Genomic DNA, 18,777 nt, shown 5'->3' with positions numbered 1-18,777 from the left:
CCAGCACTGCCGTCAACAAACCATATTGCCTAGAACCATGGCTGTGGTCCCTCTTGCAGCAGCGATGAGGGGGTGACAGGACAGCTTAGTTGGTTGCGTGGTTGCCCTGTCACCACTGCCTGCGGTAGAGGCACTGAGACTGGGGACCAGTGCGGCCCCAGACTGTGCTGCTCCCACTGTAGCTGAGGTTCTGGTTTGCTACCCACTGCTGCTGCTGAGCCAGCACCACAGCTGCGGTTTCTGTCCCCAGGATGTTCTTCTGCTTCCTACGGCAGTGAGGGTGGGCGTGGTGGGTGTAAGTGCCCAACCACTCTGTATATTATAAGCAGGTAAATGATTTAATGTGGTGTTTTAGGATGTAATAATGAAATACTCAACCCAAGCCTCTCTGAAAAGACAAGTGTGCATGACTTCCAGATTTTGAGCTTACAATTCTACTGAAGTTTATAAGCATATTATTTGTATTATTGAAGAATGAATGACAGCTGTAGCCGGTCTATAGCTGCACAGATAATTTGGCATAACAGACACCAACTTGACCAGCTTAGTTCATTAGATAATAGAAGTAAACAAGTCCCCGGGTGTGTTACTGATAGGCTGGATTCAAGTTCAAACAGGGGACCTCAGCCAATCCCTTTGAACCATGAATGCACCCAAATCATTGGCTGTAAGATTGATCCCTGGGGTCTTTGGGGTCTGATCTGGCTACCTCCGGAAGCCCAGCACCTCTCAATCTCACAAGGACAAGAGTAAAAGATGGGAAGCACTCTTTCCTCTCAGGACCAGTGTCCCAATTTATTCTGGGTAGGAGCCACCTGGGAAACAAGGTGCGTCCCAGAGGGGCAAGAGCCCGAATGCCTGATGGCAAGAGATTTTAAACCCAGGGGGAAGGGAGCGGAGGCAAGGGATCACTGCCAGTGGGGCACAACTGATGGGAGGGGTGAGGGGAGGAGTAACATGAGAGACCACCACCATAGGGCTTTGGGGGAGAGGGGAAGACCATGTGATGAGAGAAGTAATGCAAACATACTATTTAGTGCAAAATACCGAACCCAGTGCAAACCAGCAACTAAATAAGCTATTTAGTGCAATATAACAATTGGACAGTGAGCTGGGTGGAGTTAAGACCCTTACCCAAATCATAGATATAAGTGTGAGAAATTCGAGGCCCCTATAAAAGAGGGTGCCCTTCAATAAATGTTGGCTGTTGCTGCATGAACCCAGTATGTGTTGTCACTTGTCTGTCTCTGAAACTGCAATGATTTTGCATAGGTACTATCTGTGCAACTGCAAAACTGACTGTTTACAAGTACTGTGTATAGATAGAGGGATGAATATGCTCATGGACCTCTTAAAATTAGCAGAAGGACTCCCTCTGGTTCAGTAGGCACATTATCAGATATTAGGTATCTGATTTGAAAACTGAACTACAGAAGTTTCATATTGACTTGTCAAATTATTACAGAACCTGAACTGAAAGAATTCAGAAATCATAGACAAAAATGTGTTATGACAGCTTTGTCCAATTTGCTCTTCACCAGCACAAGGTGTAACATGAGTTAGTGTTGTAACAGTGCAGAAAATCAGTGTGTTCTGAAGAAAGGAGCAATAACATAAAAATTTGATCAGAAAGTTTGAAGGGTTTTGAGTGTATCTCATGAATATAGTAACATTTACTAAAAAAGCTAGTAAAGGTTTTCACTGATCATAGACTTCTGCAAAGCCACAAAGAAAAGTTGCAAGCCTGTGGTTCAGTGTGGGAAGCAATGCTCTTTGATAAATTTGACCAGGCTCACACCTCAGCACTTAGCCTCCTTTAATCATACAATGGAAATTTGTTTCCAGAGAAGCATCTTGTTTCATAGTATGCCCGTTGAGGTTTTATGCCCCTGAAGTGCATCTTAACAAAACAGTCATGATGAGGAAACACAATATCCTTTTTTGTGAGGCTTAATTATATGCTCTGGTAATATCTGTTTTCCCCTTTCTCTTCATTTATAGCAAATTAAGAACTTGTTTTATTTTATTTTGTGTTGAATAAACACTTCTTTCAACAATATTTCTGATGATCTGTTTACCCTAGACAGTCTACCCTAATTAGCAGAGTTGCTGAGAAGAAACTCATATCTGCTTTACAAAAACAACCAAATTGAAATGTGCAAATGTTATGGTTTAGCATTTCTAGTGCTACAGAAGTGGTTCTTGATAGTCAAGGCCATGTGTGTATAAAGCTATGTACGCCACTATGGATAGTTCCAACTCTCAGAGCACAAATGCAGAGCCATGACTGCAGTCATGTGTTGCCTACTGGTTATTTGGTAGTACCCAGTGCTGTCCTACTTCTAAACTACCAAAAATGTTCTAAGGAGAAAAAATGATGAAACACTGGGGAAATGGATAGAAGTAGATTGCTTCCTTTTTTTCTCAAAAAGTCACAGCAAGTCTTGTGCTGTAATTTAAGTACTTTAATGAATTATAGCATAGTTTAATTTTATTTAAAAGTGATTTGCTGCGCTGAAAAGGGTGTAATAAAAATATTTACTACCATTTCATGTATATTTGTAATTCTGCTTGGAATTTAGCTTTTTTGGTGAAGCTATGAAGCAGAATTCCAATTTCTAATTTATTTATCTTTTATTTATCTTTTACCTACTGACAATTGCTAGAGTATTGAATGCTGAGTTTGTGAGGCATATGGAAAAATCTGTTATAACTCATCCGGGATTGGATTTCCAGTTTCCTGAAAGGGCAGAACCCATAATTAATCAGGATATAGTGCAGATTGCAGTGGGAGCATAATCTCAAAGCATAAGTGAATGTTTTCTGTAGTTGAGGATGAATGGGGATGAAGAAATAGTTTCTCAGTTCCCATCTGATTTGTTGTGCTCATAGCTTCATAAATCTCTCCTAGAATAAATAAACACAGGTTGATAACAGTGGACAGTCCTCTTCCATTTGAAAATAAAGTGATGGAACCCATATGGGTAATAACAGAACTGTCAAGTGATGAGTGTTAACAAACCAGAGTAGTCCACATATTTAGTACAAGAATACAGATTCCCAGTCTCCATTTTCTAGTAACAGGTCACTGATGATTAGTAAAGGATATTGTACAAACCAGTCTTATCCCTTCTTAAACACTGGTTCTGTTTGAAAGAATCATTTAATTGTATCTACTGGAGTAGGAGTTTGTTGTTTGTTATTTTAAACTAGAGTCTAAAGAGATGTTCTTTCATATAATTTGAATTCATTGCTGGGCTACTGTGTAACCTGGTCCTCCTTGTGAACATCTCAACATTATTATTTTATAGGCCTAAGATAGTTAAAGTCACTGTTGCTCTAGCAATTGAAGCATAAAGCTAATATAAAAAAAGCTTAACTTCAGGAAGCACTGTCATATATCAGTTGCCTCAAGAGGTGGAAATGCTTGATAATGCACAGACCACAATGGGAAGCAGATGCACTTTCGTTTTGCATTTGTAGTATACATCATGACTGGTACAGATGTGCACATATCTGCATATATACATACATATATACACTGTCTTTTGTGATGCAGCTATGTGAACTTTTTCTGCATTACATCTTGAAATTGCAAAATCTGGTAAGCCTGAGAATCTTCATAGGTCACCAGGTAAATCCTCTTGCTGGTTTTGTGTGAGCTGTAGAGGAAATGTGCTGATATGACATGCTTATCATGCTTGACATTTAGATGTAGCTTACTCTTGGAGCGTAACATCTGCTACTGCAAAACAAATTGCCTTAAGTAACAAAGCTGTACTCTTTGTAATGTTTTCTCTCTGTTTAACTGCTTTCTACTGACCTCTGAAAGTGATTATTGGATAGGGCACTGATCTTCTCTCATCAATGCTTAGCTGAATATGGTTCTTAAATTTCATATTGCACCCCAGCATTTCAGGAGCAAGACAAGCAATTGAAGCTATCTAGTAGCATGAAATCTATCTCTGAAGGCATAATTTTTATGGTAAACACATAAGTTTACATGATGACTTCATTAATTATCTAATTTTTAGAAACATTATGGTATAAAGTGCTATTGATTCAGCTAGAAATTTCAGATCTATGGTCAGCAATCATGTACTTTAACAGATCTTTTCAAATATTTTAACAATTAGGGATGAGAAATAGGGCAATATAGAGGTTTCTTTTTCATGTCAGGTTGATGTGTGCAGCTTCACTTATATGTGCCTGATACCATATATTTGTTGCATCTTTTTCTGCCACTAGTAACTAGTTTTTGTTTGCCCTGCAACCTTAGCATGCTGTCTTTCACACACTTGAAGGATAAATTTGTCCCAGAGGCACACTAACGTTGATTTCTGAGATAGCTTCTAAAGATGGTAGTTTGTATATGTGAGTGCAAGGGTAAAAGATTAGATTAGATTAGATTAGATTAGATTAGATTAGATTAGGAGTTTCTTTAGATGTTGTATCTTAGCTTGGTTTCATGTCACAGTTTCATAAACCAGAGCAGCTAGATTCAAGCCAAAATCTGCTCCTTTGAGTAAACATTGTGTGATAACAGAGGCAGCTCTTTCTCTATTGATTCTTCAGTTCTGTTTGTAAAGAGTTGTGAACATCTGGGTGTAGTTGAAATTGCTGATAATAATAAAAGGCCACCAGATAAATCCCATGACTGGGATTTATATCTGTTTTGTACTTAAGGGAAGAAATTACACTTGGGGAAAAGAGGACAATTTCTAGAGAAGCATTGATCGTGTGGTAACTAGCCATAATTAGGAATTACTGTTTTTTCTATACCATAAAAAAGAGTCATGTGTGATGTATGTCTTCCCCCACTTCCAATTCTCCTGCCCTCTCCACCTCTTGTTTACTACTCAAATGTATTCATTTATATCATTAAAGTGTAGAAAAAATGGAAAAGGTAAGGCTCTGTGCCATATTCCTGAATTGTAATATATATGGGAACTGAAGCACTGGAGACAACAGCCCTTCTGCCAAAACGGTGGTGGCACAAGCAATTCTGTGGTCATGGCCCTTGGATCACCCCAGTAAGCACTTTTTTTCATATGGGACATTTAGTTCCTTCCTAAGGGGGAACACTGGAACACTGTTATTTGGTCTTCAATACAAGCAGAACAGTTACGGTACCACTCTTAACCTGTGCTCTTCTGACACAGAGCCTTAGCTGGCTACTCCTTGAATTCTCAATTATATTTCTTCTATCAACTCATGTTATGTACTACTCAGGGCACACTGCAAAGTCTCTGCTTGAGAACAAGATTGCTAACTACAGAGAAAGATCATTAATTAAATGATCTGATGGCCTCAGTGCTAGTTTGCCATAGCTGGCTTAATGTACCTCAGGTAGGCTCTGGTCATCAGCTGTGTGAGGTGTCTTTGTGCCTTTGTTGGCATAGACTTCAGCATGAGAAGGGGAAGGCAGAAGTTCATGTTCAAGATATCATATCAGAACAAACTATGGTATCATGAACATTTGGCCCAGTCCTTCGTCTAAATTGGCTATGAACGTTCCAGAGAGAATTGCAATGCAATTCTTCTGAACACTCATGTGATGAGAAGACATTGTAAACAAGCAGTGTAAAATCCAATAGCTTTGCTCCCTGGTGTGTTGTTTAAATTTTTTATTTGGTTTATATTTGTGTATGGGGCTGCTACCTCTCAGTTTTGCACTGAGATATCAAATGAATTCCTAGATCAACTGAGAGTTTCGGCTTTTCAATGGCCCTTGAGGTTTAAGTATTTGTAAAAACTCCTCCCAAAGTTCAACTAACCCTGAAGCCCGCAATAAAAAAAAAAAAAAAAACAAACCAAAAAAACGAACAGAAGAAAGGTATTCATGGTTGATGTAAAAAGAGTCTGTGGAGACAAAATTAATATTTAATTATCTTAGTAACTACAAAGATCAACTGCAGTCCTGGTTGGTGAAGGTAGAAATCTGTTTGGATGTGTCACAGCAACACTGTTGATTTACACCTTTTATTGATTTAAAAGCAAAAAGTGGGGTTCTTTACTTTCATCTGATGGAGTTGGAGGTCAGATTAGACTTCAGTTGTTTGAAACATTTTTACCCATTTGCAGTCTATTTGACTATAGTTGTAACTTCCACTGTCTATGGAGCAGTTATGGCGATTTATCTATGTAAGTGATAATTGGTTATAAGGAAAGAAAGGTTCCTAATACAAAAGGGAAAGTTAGTGACCCAGATAATAGGGCAAGTGTGACCCTGCCACATTCTTTGTCCTATGCATGATCTGCACAGACTGAGAGTAAGTGCTGAATGCCTTCTCACTTTTTAAAAAAATTAATTCTGGTGAAATAGAGAAATGAAATATGAAATAGAGAAAATGTTCTTGCACACCATTTGGAATGCAGATTATGTGTCCCCTGACCCATGTTAATGAAAAGCAGCATTTTGAGAGGTGGATAAATGAAGATTGCAGATCTTTTCAGTTTGTCTTTCTCAGATGATCTTTCTTCCCTCACTGACCATAATGCAATGATATGGTGTGGACATTAACAATTAGAGCATTAAAGCATGCAAAAAAGATATTTTGTTTTATCCTGGAAATTGCTTTCCTTTTCTTAATCACTTAAAATGTAAATTTAATAACTATTTACATTTGATGTGTCTTACCATTTTCAGTGAATTTAAAGCTATGGCAAAAATTTGGATCCTGATTTTTAGAATTGCTTGTTACCTGCAAGTTCGGGTCATGTGAATGAAAGCTGAAAGTACTTAGTGCTCCTGATTTTAAAACTGTTTTTTTCCATGCAAACATTGATAACCTTACATCCTTTGGGTATCTATATGTATGTGTATACAAATGTGTTTGCCTATAAACAATAAATACATATGCGTACAGTCTGCCCAGAACTTTTATTCAGTTAATTTTTTGGGTATAGTACCTAATGTAACAAGGTGGTAGTGTTCTGTCCAATTAACTGATTATTTCTTGATATTTTCCCCACTTCTTTCTTTACTTTTCTTTTTCCTTTTTGAGTATTTTTTGTTTGGTTAGTTTGTTTTGTTTAGAATTTTGTTGTGGTTTTTGTAAGTTTTTTGTTTGTTTTGTTTGGGTTTTGTTTGTTCGTTTTAGCCTTCCTTTATGTGAACAAGTTCACATGGATCATGTTGAGAATGTTGGCAGTTTTGTATTCTCATATATGAAAATATTAGCAAAAACTTATTGCTTGATTGCACTTTCAAAATTGTTTGACAAAGCTTGTTGAGATGAAGGGGTGGCTTTAGTTTGTTTTCTTGTTTCTGAGGGGTGACAACAAATTCTTTAATTGACATATTTTGACTTGGCAGCTAGGGTGCTTAATGTGTGGCAGGTGCTGAAGGAGGATGGCACCAGGCTGGCAACAGAGCTGTTCCAGCACCACAGCAGGCTTCTGCACTTGTGACATTACTCTCTCAAGCAGACAAGGGCTTGGAAGCTCCCCTGTAAATGGTAGCTCACTGCCAGTGAACCTGATTCATTCCAGGTGTACACAAATTCAATGACTCAGAAAGCTGCTCTTTTAAAATGGACTTACTTATGGGGCTTACAGGCTTTCAGAGGCCGAACTGAACTCACCTGCCAGCCTAAAATCAGTTGAGACTTTTTTGGAGTTTATTAGTATGTGAATTTTTATAGGAGCATCTACAGAGTGCTTTAAAAAGTGTGTTTCTTTCTCTATTGAGACAAATGTCTCTGTTGAGATAGTTTTGATATGATAGACTTTGAACAACAAAGTGGTAGCTTTATAAAGGAGTGACGCAACCAACTGGTGTTAATTTTTGAATTATTTTTTGTGGGGTCAATTTTAAGTGTGATTTTATTATAAGAACTTTTAGTTATTCATTAGGAAGGAGAGTATTCTTCACTTAATGTTAAATCTCAAAATTCAGCTACTGCTGATTCAGTGAACATTCTGTAGCATGCATTGCATTTAATATCAACTCTACATAAGATAGTTTGCAATGTTCCTTTGCTTATTGGAGCAATACTTCCAGATCCTGCTAATGAGTATAACAAAGTGGTTAAGTTTTGAAGTGATTGCAAGAAGTGAGATTATAAAGTTCACAAAAAATAATTCATAGCATTAAATGGTTGAGATTTTTTTTTTTTTTGCTTACAAGCATGCACTTTTGATTATTAGAAAATCCCCGTAGATTGTTTAGCATCTTCATAATTTGTTTGTTTGTCAACAGTAAGTGTTGAAATTGGTGCCAAAAGGTTAAATGCTTTCAAGTATTCCCATATAGATGAGACATTAATTTGGTACATAAGGAGCAACAACTCAAATTAGTTTTGCAGTCAATTCTGTACTACATACACTTTTGCAAATCTTTATTTGTACTGATAATTGATTATGGGAATAAACAGATATTTTGAAAGCAAAATGTCCATTTATCAATAGGATTGGTCAGTATCTGCAGTTGATTTTAGGTGCAAGAAAGCAGATGCATTTCCTGGATAGTTACATCTTCCTCATAATAAGCTGTTATTGAACTTTAAGCCATAATTTTGGACTTAATAAATGAAGATAATAATAAATAAAATAAATAAAAGAAGGAAATATGCTACAAATATTGCTTACATTACACGGTGAAGTTACACTCACAATCCATAGCCATCAGCTTAAAAACCTGAGTCTAGATAATATTCTTCCAAACTTCTTATTCACTAGAACCCCAATTTGGTATATGTCATCAGAAACCCACATTTTGAAACTTCATGATAAACACAGGCTCTACCTTTGGATGTCTGGTTCAGCTTTGATGGGCAGAAGATGCTGAACAGTTTACAAACAATGCATTTCCAGAAACTGCATTTCTATGCAAATGCCCTGGCTGCAGGAACATGAAGAAGGCTGTCAGAGGAGGACTGGTAGCAATGGAGGGTCAGGCTGCCTTTAAACACAACTATTGGCCTGCACACCAGCCATCTTCAGAGAACTACTGATAAGCAGAAGTGTGGTGTGTGCCACTGGAACAGCTGTTCCTTTATAGAAATTGGGTAAATGAAAAGTGGTTCCTTCTTACTTTTGGGCTGGCTGTATTCTAGAGGAAATAATTGCGAGCATCTCCCTGCCTTGTGGCTGGAGTTCTTTGTCTATTTCTGACTGGCTACTCCGTGTTTTCTCTGTGGTACTTCCTCTGTTTCTTCAGCATGTGTGAATGGTTCTAGAGTCCAGTTATGATAAATACTAAATTTAATATTTGTCTGTTTTTGCTAATTTTTGAATGAATACCTGGTATTTTTCATATAATCTTTTACTGTTACTTCTAAGATCTGCAGATCTGTGTATTGATACTGTATATTCTTGTGATTTATCTTTATCCTTTATTCCTACTTGTTAGTTCATTTTCTGAACAGCCTAGAAGGATTAAATACCAAGTAATAGATGTGTGTGCATGAATATCTGTATTTACCTCTATGTGTGCATGTCTGTGTTTGTATGTAATCTGTGATGCCATTTGCAACAGTGTGTTGATTCATGATATATAACTGTTACCCTTAAAGAAGATTACTCCACCATGTTAGGTCCAGCATAAACATCTAAAGAAAGATTAGTCACATTAAGTGGCAATTTGTTGCAATTTCCACACATTTTTTAATTTACATCAGTTTCTGGATTTTATTTGAGTCTGTTTTCGATTTTTTTCCCATCCATAGCATAAATCTAAGAAGACTTTTCAGAGAGTTGCTAGAATAAGTCTGAATTATTGAGAGACAAACTAAAGTAGCTTGTGTATTTGAATGTAGGCATAATATCTTGCAGCTGTTGCATTTCCCCTGCATGATTACATTACAGTTTTCAACTAATTTATTATCACACAAAGTAGGGCATGTGAAATAGCTTCATGTGGGAATCATGGGGTTTTCCTACAGTCTCAAAATACAGTGTCAGAACTCTGAGTTTGGAGCTGTTCATTCCTAGTATGACCCTCTGCACTATGCAGTGCAGTGCATTCCTGAACTTCTGAATGCTGAGCTTTTAAACAGTTGAGTTGTGACATATCTGTAGCAGAAGAAAGCAGGATCACAGTGTGAAAGTTGATCAGAGTTAAACCAATGTAACTGTTTTTGCCTACAGTGTTGATGACAGAACTGCCTACCTGGCCCTGGGAGCAGTGAGGAACATCTCACTTAACATTTTCATCTCCAACACTGGTGATGATGCCTATGACACCAATGTTTTCTTCAATTTTTCTGGAGAGCTCTTCTTCATCAAAATGTGGCAAAAGGTAAGAAAGGCAAATCTCACTGCAAGCAAGATTCTTAACATTAAGCCAATTCAATTACAAATTAAGGATGGACTAGAGGATGGCCTAGTCCACACCGCTGAGACATTTAGTTGATTTTGGTAATGCTAGACTTTAATTCCTTTCAGGCTCTTTAATGAGATTCTTTTTCTTTTATGGATTGGGAGTGTATAAATTACATCTTCTTTATTTTTGTAGAAGACATATGCCTGTTATTTGTGGTGTACCAATGAAAAAAGGAAGACAGTTTGAGGTATTAAGAGGTAGAGGGAGACTGGTTGGAAGTACCAGGTACCAAATGGCACTGAAATACAAAGTGTAAGTTTTGTTTGAGTGGTGCCACACTGCACCCAGCAGTCCTGATTTTCTCTTGACCTAGGCTTCTAGACTTACTCCTTGTTGAAATCAAGATCCAAGGCTTGTTCTTTGTTCATATGTGCAACTTTGGGTTGTGGCCAGGATCCAAGCGGTCAAGAATGCTTTTAATTTCATCCACATGGAGTCAGGTGAATATTTTGAGTTTTAGTCTCTTTTCATTTAGATAGAAATAATTGGATGTTATGATTAGCAGGGGTTCATTTAGAAATAAAGGTGTTGTAATGAATCAAGCTTTTTGCAAACTGATAGCTGTGAAAGCTTTTGGGTGTGAGTGATGTGACAATAATTGTGCAAAATGATAACTGTATGATTGTGACAACATTCTCTGTTTGTTCCTGCTTTCACCATTGTTTGTTTCTCCCCTAGAGCTTTGCTTTGCAAGCCATAAGAGCAATATTAATAACAGCAATAAAACTATTGCAAAGTTCATTATTAACTTGGTCCACTGAACCAATGAAATTTTGCCATTATTTGTCATATTTTATGATAAGTTTAAATTATTATAAACCTCTTAAATTATCTCACTGCATAATAAAAAACCATATTTTTAAATGCATGTTAATTCTCTTAGTGTTCAGTTTTGACTAAACAGTTGGAAGCCTCAATGAGTTGTCTTTTTATTATAAACTTTATTTTCAGACATTATGTGCTGAAAGTGTGCAACTTATTAGGAGGGAAAGGGCAGGGGATAAACTAGAAATGCCTATGCCAATGTACAACTTCTCCATAGTGAAAGTTTTATGGGAAGACTTTCAGGGTCTGGCCCAGTTCTCATTGACGTCAGTTAGAGGGTTTCCATTCCTTTCCACTAGAAAAGAAACAAAGCTCGATACTTGTTCTTTTAAAAGATTGTTGTCATCTTTTTTCTTTTTTGCATATTTTGCACATACCAAGTAACTGGAACACTAATTGCCTTCATCATTTTCCTTGGCCAACACTGTGAGGAAAGAAGCTGATGTGTTGTTTCCAGTGATATTTCACCTTCAGCTGGGGTTTGTAGAAGACTTGAAAACATCTGTGCTTAGTGCTGCATAGAAGGAGTAGTTTCTGGAAGCAGCTAACCTTGTAGTATTATCTCACTACTCAGTGTATTTTCTTCTAATAGAAGCTAGTATTTCTTTAAAAAAAGTACTGCAAATATCTTCCTCAAGTCTTGCAAACAGCATCAAAATATAATCTGCTATTATTCCTGCTGTTCCAATGTTCTTGTGATTAATTTCATAGGGTTTGGGTTTTTTTTTCTGATATTTATTTCATTATTTCAGTAACAGTTTTGGAAAACCAAGTTACAGGATTATGTTAGGCTATTTTCCTTTGTCTTATTCAGCTTTTGCTTTCAGTCAAACTAATATATCATTGGCCTCATGATTTTTCAGCTGAGAAACTAGATAATGACCTCATAACCTCAATTACAGTGTTATATTTTCCCTAAGCTCTTTGACAATGCGGGTTTTTTTTGGAGTAAAATATCAGTTTCCACGTCTCATAGCCTACTTTCATCCTTTGACATCTATGCAGACTTTTTTCCTTGTTGAATATTGTCCAAGCAAAAATCCAGAACATAAAGCCAGAATAAAAAAAGACAGCACTTAGAGTTTTTCCTTAGTGGAGCAATTTTGGAATCAAAAGAGCTTTATGTGGTGGGAAGCATTGAGTATCACCTGCCTTTTAATGAATAGTGCTAAAGTGAAATTCACTGAGATCTTTCATGTGTTTGCTTTATTGTTTCTCTGTAAGGTGACTCTAGGAATGATGATCACGTAGTAGGCTTTTTTAAGTGTCTCTGGAGTCTGTTCAAGATGCTGTAATTTTCCTGTGTGTTTTTCCTATGACTCCACTAGGGACATTTGTAGTGAATCCAGTTTGTAATGAATCCAGCAGTTTTGTTTCTTTCTGTGAATTGGTAACAATGAGACCTGACAGTGCAAAAGTTTAGTGCTGTTTTTTTCTCTACAGAATTCCTGAGACAAAATGCCACATCTTGTGTTTAAAAAGCAATGGGGTGGCCTAGTTAGGGATGATGATGGTACTGTTCCCTGAAGAGTCTGAGTAAGCTAGCCCCTCTTCCCTTCCTGAAGGTTGAGATTTCATGAGACTTTGTAAATAGAGATACCACCTAAAGATCAGTTGTCCACTGGAATAATTTCACCAGGAAAGTGGTGGATTCCCCAGTGCTGGACACTTTTAAGATTCAGCTGGACAGGGTGCTGGGCCATCTTGTTTAGACTGTGCTTTTTCCAAGAAAGGTTGGATGAGATGGTCTTTGAGGTTCCTTCCAACGTGATATTCCAGGCTTTGCCGTAGCTCTGCAAGTTGAAAAAGCATTTCCTGATTGTTTAGGAGACTCCACCTATTCCACTGTCTGTTTTTTTCCTATTATGTTGCAGCCAGTCCTCTCTATTTCATGGATGAAACCCAGCCTTTTCTTTACATGGCTCCTGACAGACAATTCTTCTCTGAAGAGGCACAATATGTGGCATGGGCTGACTTCTTATTCCTGCGTGGTCCTATCGATACAATTCCTGTGCAACAATTCAAGATCTCACTCTATGAGATAGGGGTTTTTTACAGGTGCATGGAGTACAGCACTGCAGTAAATTTCAAAATGTGTCCACTGAGAAAAGTGTTACTTTTGAAATAGGTGTTCTTGAAAAGACAATAGAGAGCAAGAAAGGCACTTCACCTGCGTGCTTGGATTTTTTCTTTGCTGTGTTGGCAAAGAAATCTTGGTCCCCTCTTCTTTGTAGAGTAGATTTTAAAATACTTTTTTTTTAATCTGAAAATCTATTGTTCCTTAATTTTGATTCAGCTTTAGGAAAGCATTCTATTTCAGAGTCTGAAAAATCCACTTAGCAGAGCTGGTACAACTTTCCTATCAAAGAATGCAGTGTTGCAGTGTGCTGAGTCTGGAAAAAGAATACAAAACTATTGCTACTAATTTCTACACCATTTTGCTTCTACTGGAATTACCTTCTGGCTTATGTTGTTTTGCTGAAGATGCATGTCAGCAATAGGCACTTTGCTAACCATTGTTGGCTGCTGCTCAGTGCAGGGGGATATTTTCAGTACAGTTGCAGAAATAGCACTATAAGCTTGCTGGCAATGGCAGTAAATGTGTAGGGCAGAGCCATGTCTCTATTAAATGAGCTCAGCTATGGCTTGAGATTTTATGGCAATAGTATAAATCCAGCACATTTACCACAGTAACAGTAAAAGAGTGATAATGTATAGCATTAACCTCTCACTGTTCTGCAAGGGCTGACATGAATCTCTCAGCTAACCCAGCTTTGGTTTTGGAGAGAGTAGGTCAGGAGATTCCATTGCTGAACCATTCCCTGATGTAGGTTGTTCCTACATTTCAGACAGGCTTCCAGTATCCAAAGCCAGCTATGTGTAACATTCCTGCTGCTTCTTACAACAGCTTTTGCCAAACAATAGGTGAGTGATGTTGGCAGGGCCAGACCAGGGCAGGGTTAACAGTGAGATTATGGCTTCTTTGGATGCAGTAGTTGCCCATGATTCCTTTGTGAGCATGTACCTGAAACACTAGTGTGGAGTATGAATATTGCTGATAACTACAGTCATGCTGCTTATGTGCTCTGGGGTTTTGCTTCTGATGAATAATGCAATCCTCTCTACGTTACCAGGGAGATCATGCAATTTGGATATGAACTCACTCCTCTTCCTCACTCCCAGAGCTCTTGCTGGCATCTCTTGACTAGGATTGCCCAGGAGGGCTGCAGATGAAGGCAGAGTTTAACTTTTTCCAAATTGGAATTCTCTTGCACCAGATTCCCACACTGATCAAACTGTCAGGGTCTTCAGTGTGGCATGGAGAGGATAGGACACAAAAAAACCAAAGATATATGCTCCCTTTTGGGCTACTGGAAGAAAATTTAGGTCCTGGGTATTCATTATCTCTGTTTCTCTAGCAGTTGCTGCCCCTTCTGGTTGATGCCTTTTTCTGAGCTCTAAATCATGGTTAGGTGATAAAATGCAGCTAACTTTTTAAAGGATCCCCAAGTGCACAAGATCCTGAAATGTGCTGAAGATACACTCATGACATAAAGTGAGTACAGTTTTGTAAGTTTAGCAAATTATCATAATTTATAAGAATTCCCAGTTAGAGACACAAGTGATGAGGTAATCCCCCCTTTTGGTTCAACCCTCTTTTTAAACCCCCCTTCCTCGTTAGTTGTTTATGGGAAAGTGGCACTTGACCTTGGTTCTCAGGAGAATCAAAAATGGGATTGGGACCTAGGAATGTGTTTTGTCTTTCCATCTAACAGACCAGGTTAAATACTAGCTACAAATCTAGTTATACAATAATAGGCTACAGAACTACAAGTATGTGTGAAGAATATATAAAAGCAAAAATCAGTTTGGCATCAGAATCTTCTCTCAGACAAGTTAATATGATCTGTCTCAATTCTCATCCAACTTGTTAGCAGAAACTTTTTAAAGCTTGCTAGCAGAAATCTTTAATTTGATAAGTAAGCGTTCTGATTTAATCCAGCTGATTTTGCATGTAGTATGTTCAACCAGCTCCTGTAAACCACTTTGACACAGGATCAGAGGAAAGTGTTGCCAAGTAGTGTGGAAGCTCTGACCCCTTGAGCAAGTGCATCTGGAAGATTGCCCAAGCCATATATCACTAACATGAAGAGATTTGAACCCTTTGCCAGGAAAGCAAAAGCTTTTATTGCCAGGGCTTGGGAATATGAGTAGCGTGACAGTAGTCATGCCATATGTTGCTTCTCTGTTTTTGCAAATGGAATGGTCAACTATTGCTCCAGAGTGCACAAAAATGTTTTATATCCCTGGGGTAAAATTGTCCATTTCCTTAACTGGGAAGAAAAAACTTGTGCAGCTCAAGCTACCAGACTTCATTGTTTATTTTAATTTTCTTTTTCTGTGAATGCTCAGTGAAACCCACAACTTTTCTGCTTCCCTAGGGATAAGTAAAGAGCAGTGCTTTTTCAGGTCAGGGGCTGTAAGTGTTATGTAATATACCCCTACTCACAGTAGGCAGGAATTGAAGGCATCACTGTTGATCCAAACTTTCCACTTGGGATTCATGTATCATTCCTACTATCAGGGAATGAGCACTGTAGATTTGGTTTATTCATGTAGTTAGTAGCAATTTGAGAGATATTGATATTTGGGGCATATATGAGGTTTGTATATATAGAGATATAAATACAGATATATAGATTTATAAATAATTTTTTATTACTTTCATTTTTTTTCCTCAAAAATTAACTGAATTAATAGAAATTAATATAATGAAAAATACCCAAGTCTTTTGGGATAATTCTGATTGGAAGTGGTTTAGAAGCTGTGATTTTATAGGACATTCAATATTGTTCTGCTTAGTGGTGGAAGAACCTGTGTGATTTTGATTGTTACATACATTGAGAAGTTTTATGCTGATCAGGTGGGGCTCTGCTTTGGGTCACACAGTGTAGAAAGTGTTTGTCCTGGAAGTAGCTCATAATGATTTTTCATTTGACTGTTTATGTTGGACGTCTTTTGCAACTTTGATGAATTTATGATCATATATATATATATATATATATATATATATATATATATATATATATGTATGTATAATGGCTTTGAGGAATAGCCTGGGATGCTTTGTGTGTCTTAAATTATTAAGGGAGATTTTATGTGATTGCCTAATTCTGCCCTTCTCACAGGTCAGCCAGGGGAATGATTTTCTAAAGGAAGAACAGCTGTGTATATTAATACAGTTGTGTGAGATGTACTTTTTGTAGGGGTTTAGAAGGCAGTCTGTGCTATATCAAAGACCATTTACAGTGAATCCTGACCCACCTGCTGTTGTACATCATCATACTGAAAAGATGTACCGTGCAATGTGGCATTTCTCCATGTCTAGGCATCAGCAGAAGTCCTGGTTTCCATCAAAGTAAGGTAGGGAAAATGAAAGTCAAAGCAGTTAACTTAGGAGACATCTTTAAGGAGGTGGAGAAGGGCTTCATGAGACACAGGCAGTAGCTGTTCACCCCATTTCAGTCTCTGAGTGGCCCATAGCTCACCAGCCAAGCTCCTTCTCCATGCACAGAGCTGGGAGCCAGCAGTACCTAGTCATGGGAGAGGGCTTTGGCAAAGCTGCCTCTGTTGAGATCCAGCCACCCCTATCTAGACTATTATTTTGATAAATTGTATTACTAGGAGAAAGATAAAAACCCTTCATAGAGGATAGAGCCCATTATACAGTGAACTCAATATACTTATCTTGGATATGCTTATTTAAAGGTTATGCTGTCCCTATGGATCCCAAAGATCACCAGTGACTTTCCTGTCCCAGTCTCTCACTTCATTATCATGTTTTGCTCTTAAACTCAGTGGACAAAGACTTGCCAGTGTTTGAGGTGAAACATTTATGGGACAGGGTTCATCTCCTATGTTCTTAGGATGAGGCTTAAAATTGTCTGAACTTTGACATCCTCTACAAAAGACCTAAATAAGAATTAATTTGCACAGCTTTCAGTAGCTTTCATTACTGCAAGAAATAGGGGGTTATTTTTGTTGTTATTTGAAGCCATAAGTTTATTGAGTTTCTGGTGTGAAAAGTCAGTTCTGTTTCGGCAGGAGTTTCTGTTGGTCACTTTTCTAATAGGCATCTGTAATGCTGTCAGAAGATAAATAACATCCCTGGTGTAAAAGCCAATAAAATTGTAAACAAAAATATATATCTTTACAATATATAAAAAACGTTTATATTATATGGATAATATGCATGTGTATATATATACTTATACTTTTTTGCATTGCTTAGTCCTTTAGAATGTTGTAGTCATGTTCTTTTGTAGTGGCTGGAAGTAGTGCCAATTGTTCTCTTTCACCTAGTTGTTTAGTTTTCTCCTGTGAAGCTGATAGGATAAAACCCAAACTCTCTTTAATCTTATTAAGCACAAGTCATGATCATGTGACATACTTCAGGTATAGCCTCTCTGAAGTCAATGACAATGCTGCTGTAGAAAGACTAAAAAAACAGCTGCACAGTCAAAAACATGAGTAAGGTTGTGAAAAGTTTTTAGCTGAAAATCAAAGTGCAGCTTACAAAATCACAAACTCTCCTGTCAGTGGGTTTTATATCTATGTTCCTGTTAGCAGAAGCAGGAATGTTAACCCCATCTGAAGGAGGCCCCATATCTAGTTTTGGTTTGTGGTTTTTGGGTTTTTTTGGGGGAGCTTCCTGTCGTATTTCATGAAAACCATAGGCATTAAGCATATCAGGGAGGAAGAGTGAGAAGTGTTTCAGCTGGCTTAGTTGCAGTCTCTGGGGGTGAGCAGGAGACTGCCTCTTCACTGTGGAACCCCCAGCAAGGCAAGCTGCAGGGGATGCCGAGCCAGCCACATTCCTAGATGGCAGCTCTTTTGCAGCCTACCTTTGGGAGGAGGCCAGAAATCCTGCACTTGAGTTTTGGCCACAACAATCTGCAGACACAGTGAATTCCACTTAGCAAGGGAAAAGGAGAAGTACACTGAAAAAATGCTCGATAAAGTAGTGTGGTACATCTTAAAGCCTTATAAGTGATCTGCTAAGCTTTTTATTTTAAAGAGATGAAAGTATATTTTAAATAAACCTGTTTCAATATCCAAGTGCAGTAGGTAATGGGTTATACCTTTGCAGTTCATCAGTGTCCCTAGGTTTCAAGGTACTCATGATGTTGAAGGGTTTTTGGGGAAGATATCCTAATGCACAGTGTCTGAGTTTCTGAGAGAAAGACCAAAATCTCCAAACCTACATGTGTTTCAAGGAGGCATTTCCTGGGATTTGAGGTTTGGCTTTCATTGTTGGGGAATTTTATGTTGAGCTAAGATTTACAAATTCCAGGAAAATGTCCAGTGCTAAGATCATTATCATTGTTATTACCTAAATGTTATTCTTTACACTTGAAAATTATTACTGGTGAAGTATGGAAAGGACAGAAGGGTAGGGAAAGGCTTGATTTTATTGATTGTATTTCCTCTGTATTGTATTGTATGTGGGTTTAATTGTGAGATTGGGGGAGGTGTATTAAATTATTTGTGAGGATTTTAGTTTACTTTTTCAAACTTTGTGTAGTTGATGATACTTGAATTTATTTTCTAAACTCATTATGAAT

General features: G+C 37.7%; 1 protein-coding gene across 1 annotated transcript in view; it reads left to right on the top strand.

Moving 5' to 3' along the window:
- The window catches only part of ITGA9 (integrin subunit alpha 9), a 218,031-nt gene that overhangs the window by 124,399 nt on the left and 74,855 nt on the right, over nt 1-18,777 (top strand). The window contains exon 18 of the mRNA XM_021546471.3: nt 10,093-10,243. Within this exon, the coding sequence (XP_021402146.2) occupies nt 10,093-10,243 (151 nt within the window). The remainder of the gene's footprint in view (nt 1-10,092; nt 10,244-18,777) is intronic.

The sequence above is a fragment of the Lonchura striata genome, chromosome 1 (assembly GCF_046129695.1).
Source record: "Lonchura striata isolate bLonStr1 chromosome 1, bLonStr1.mat, whole genome shotgun sequence".
NCBI lineage: Eukaryota > Metazoa > Chordata > Aves > Passeriformes > Estrildidae > Lonchura > Lonchura striata.
The sequence above is the reverse complement of the archived record's forward strand: the minus strand, read 5'-3'. Positions and strand labels throughout refer to the sequence as shown.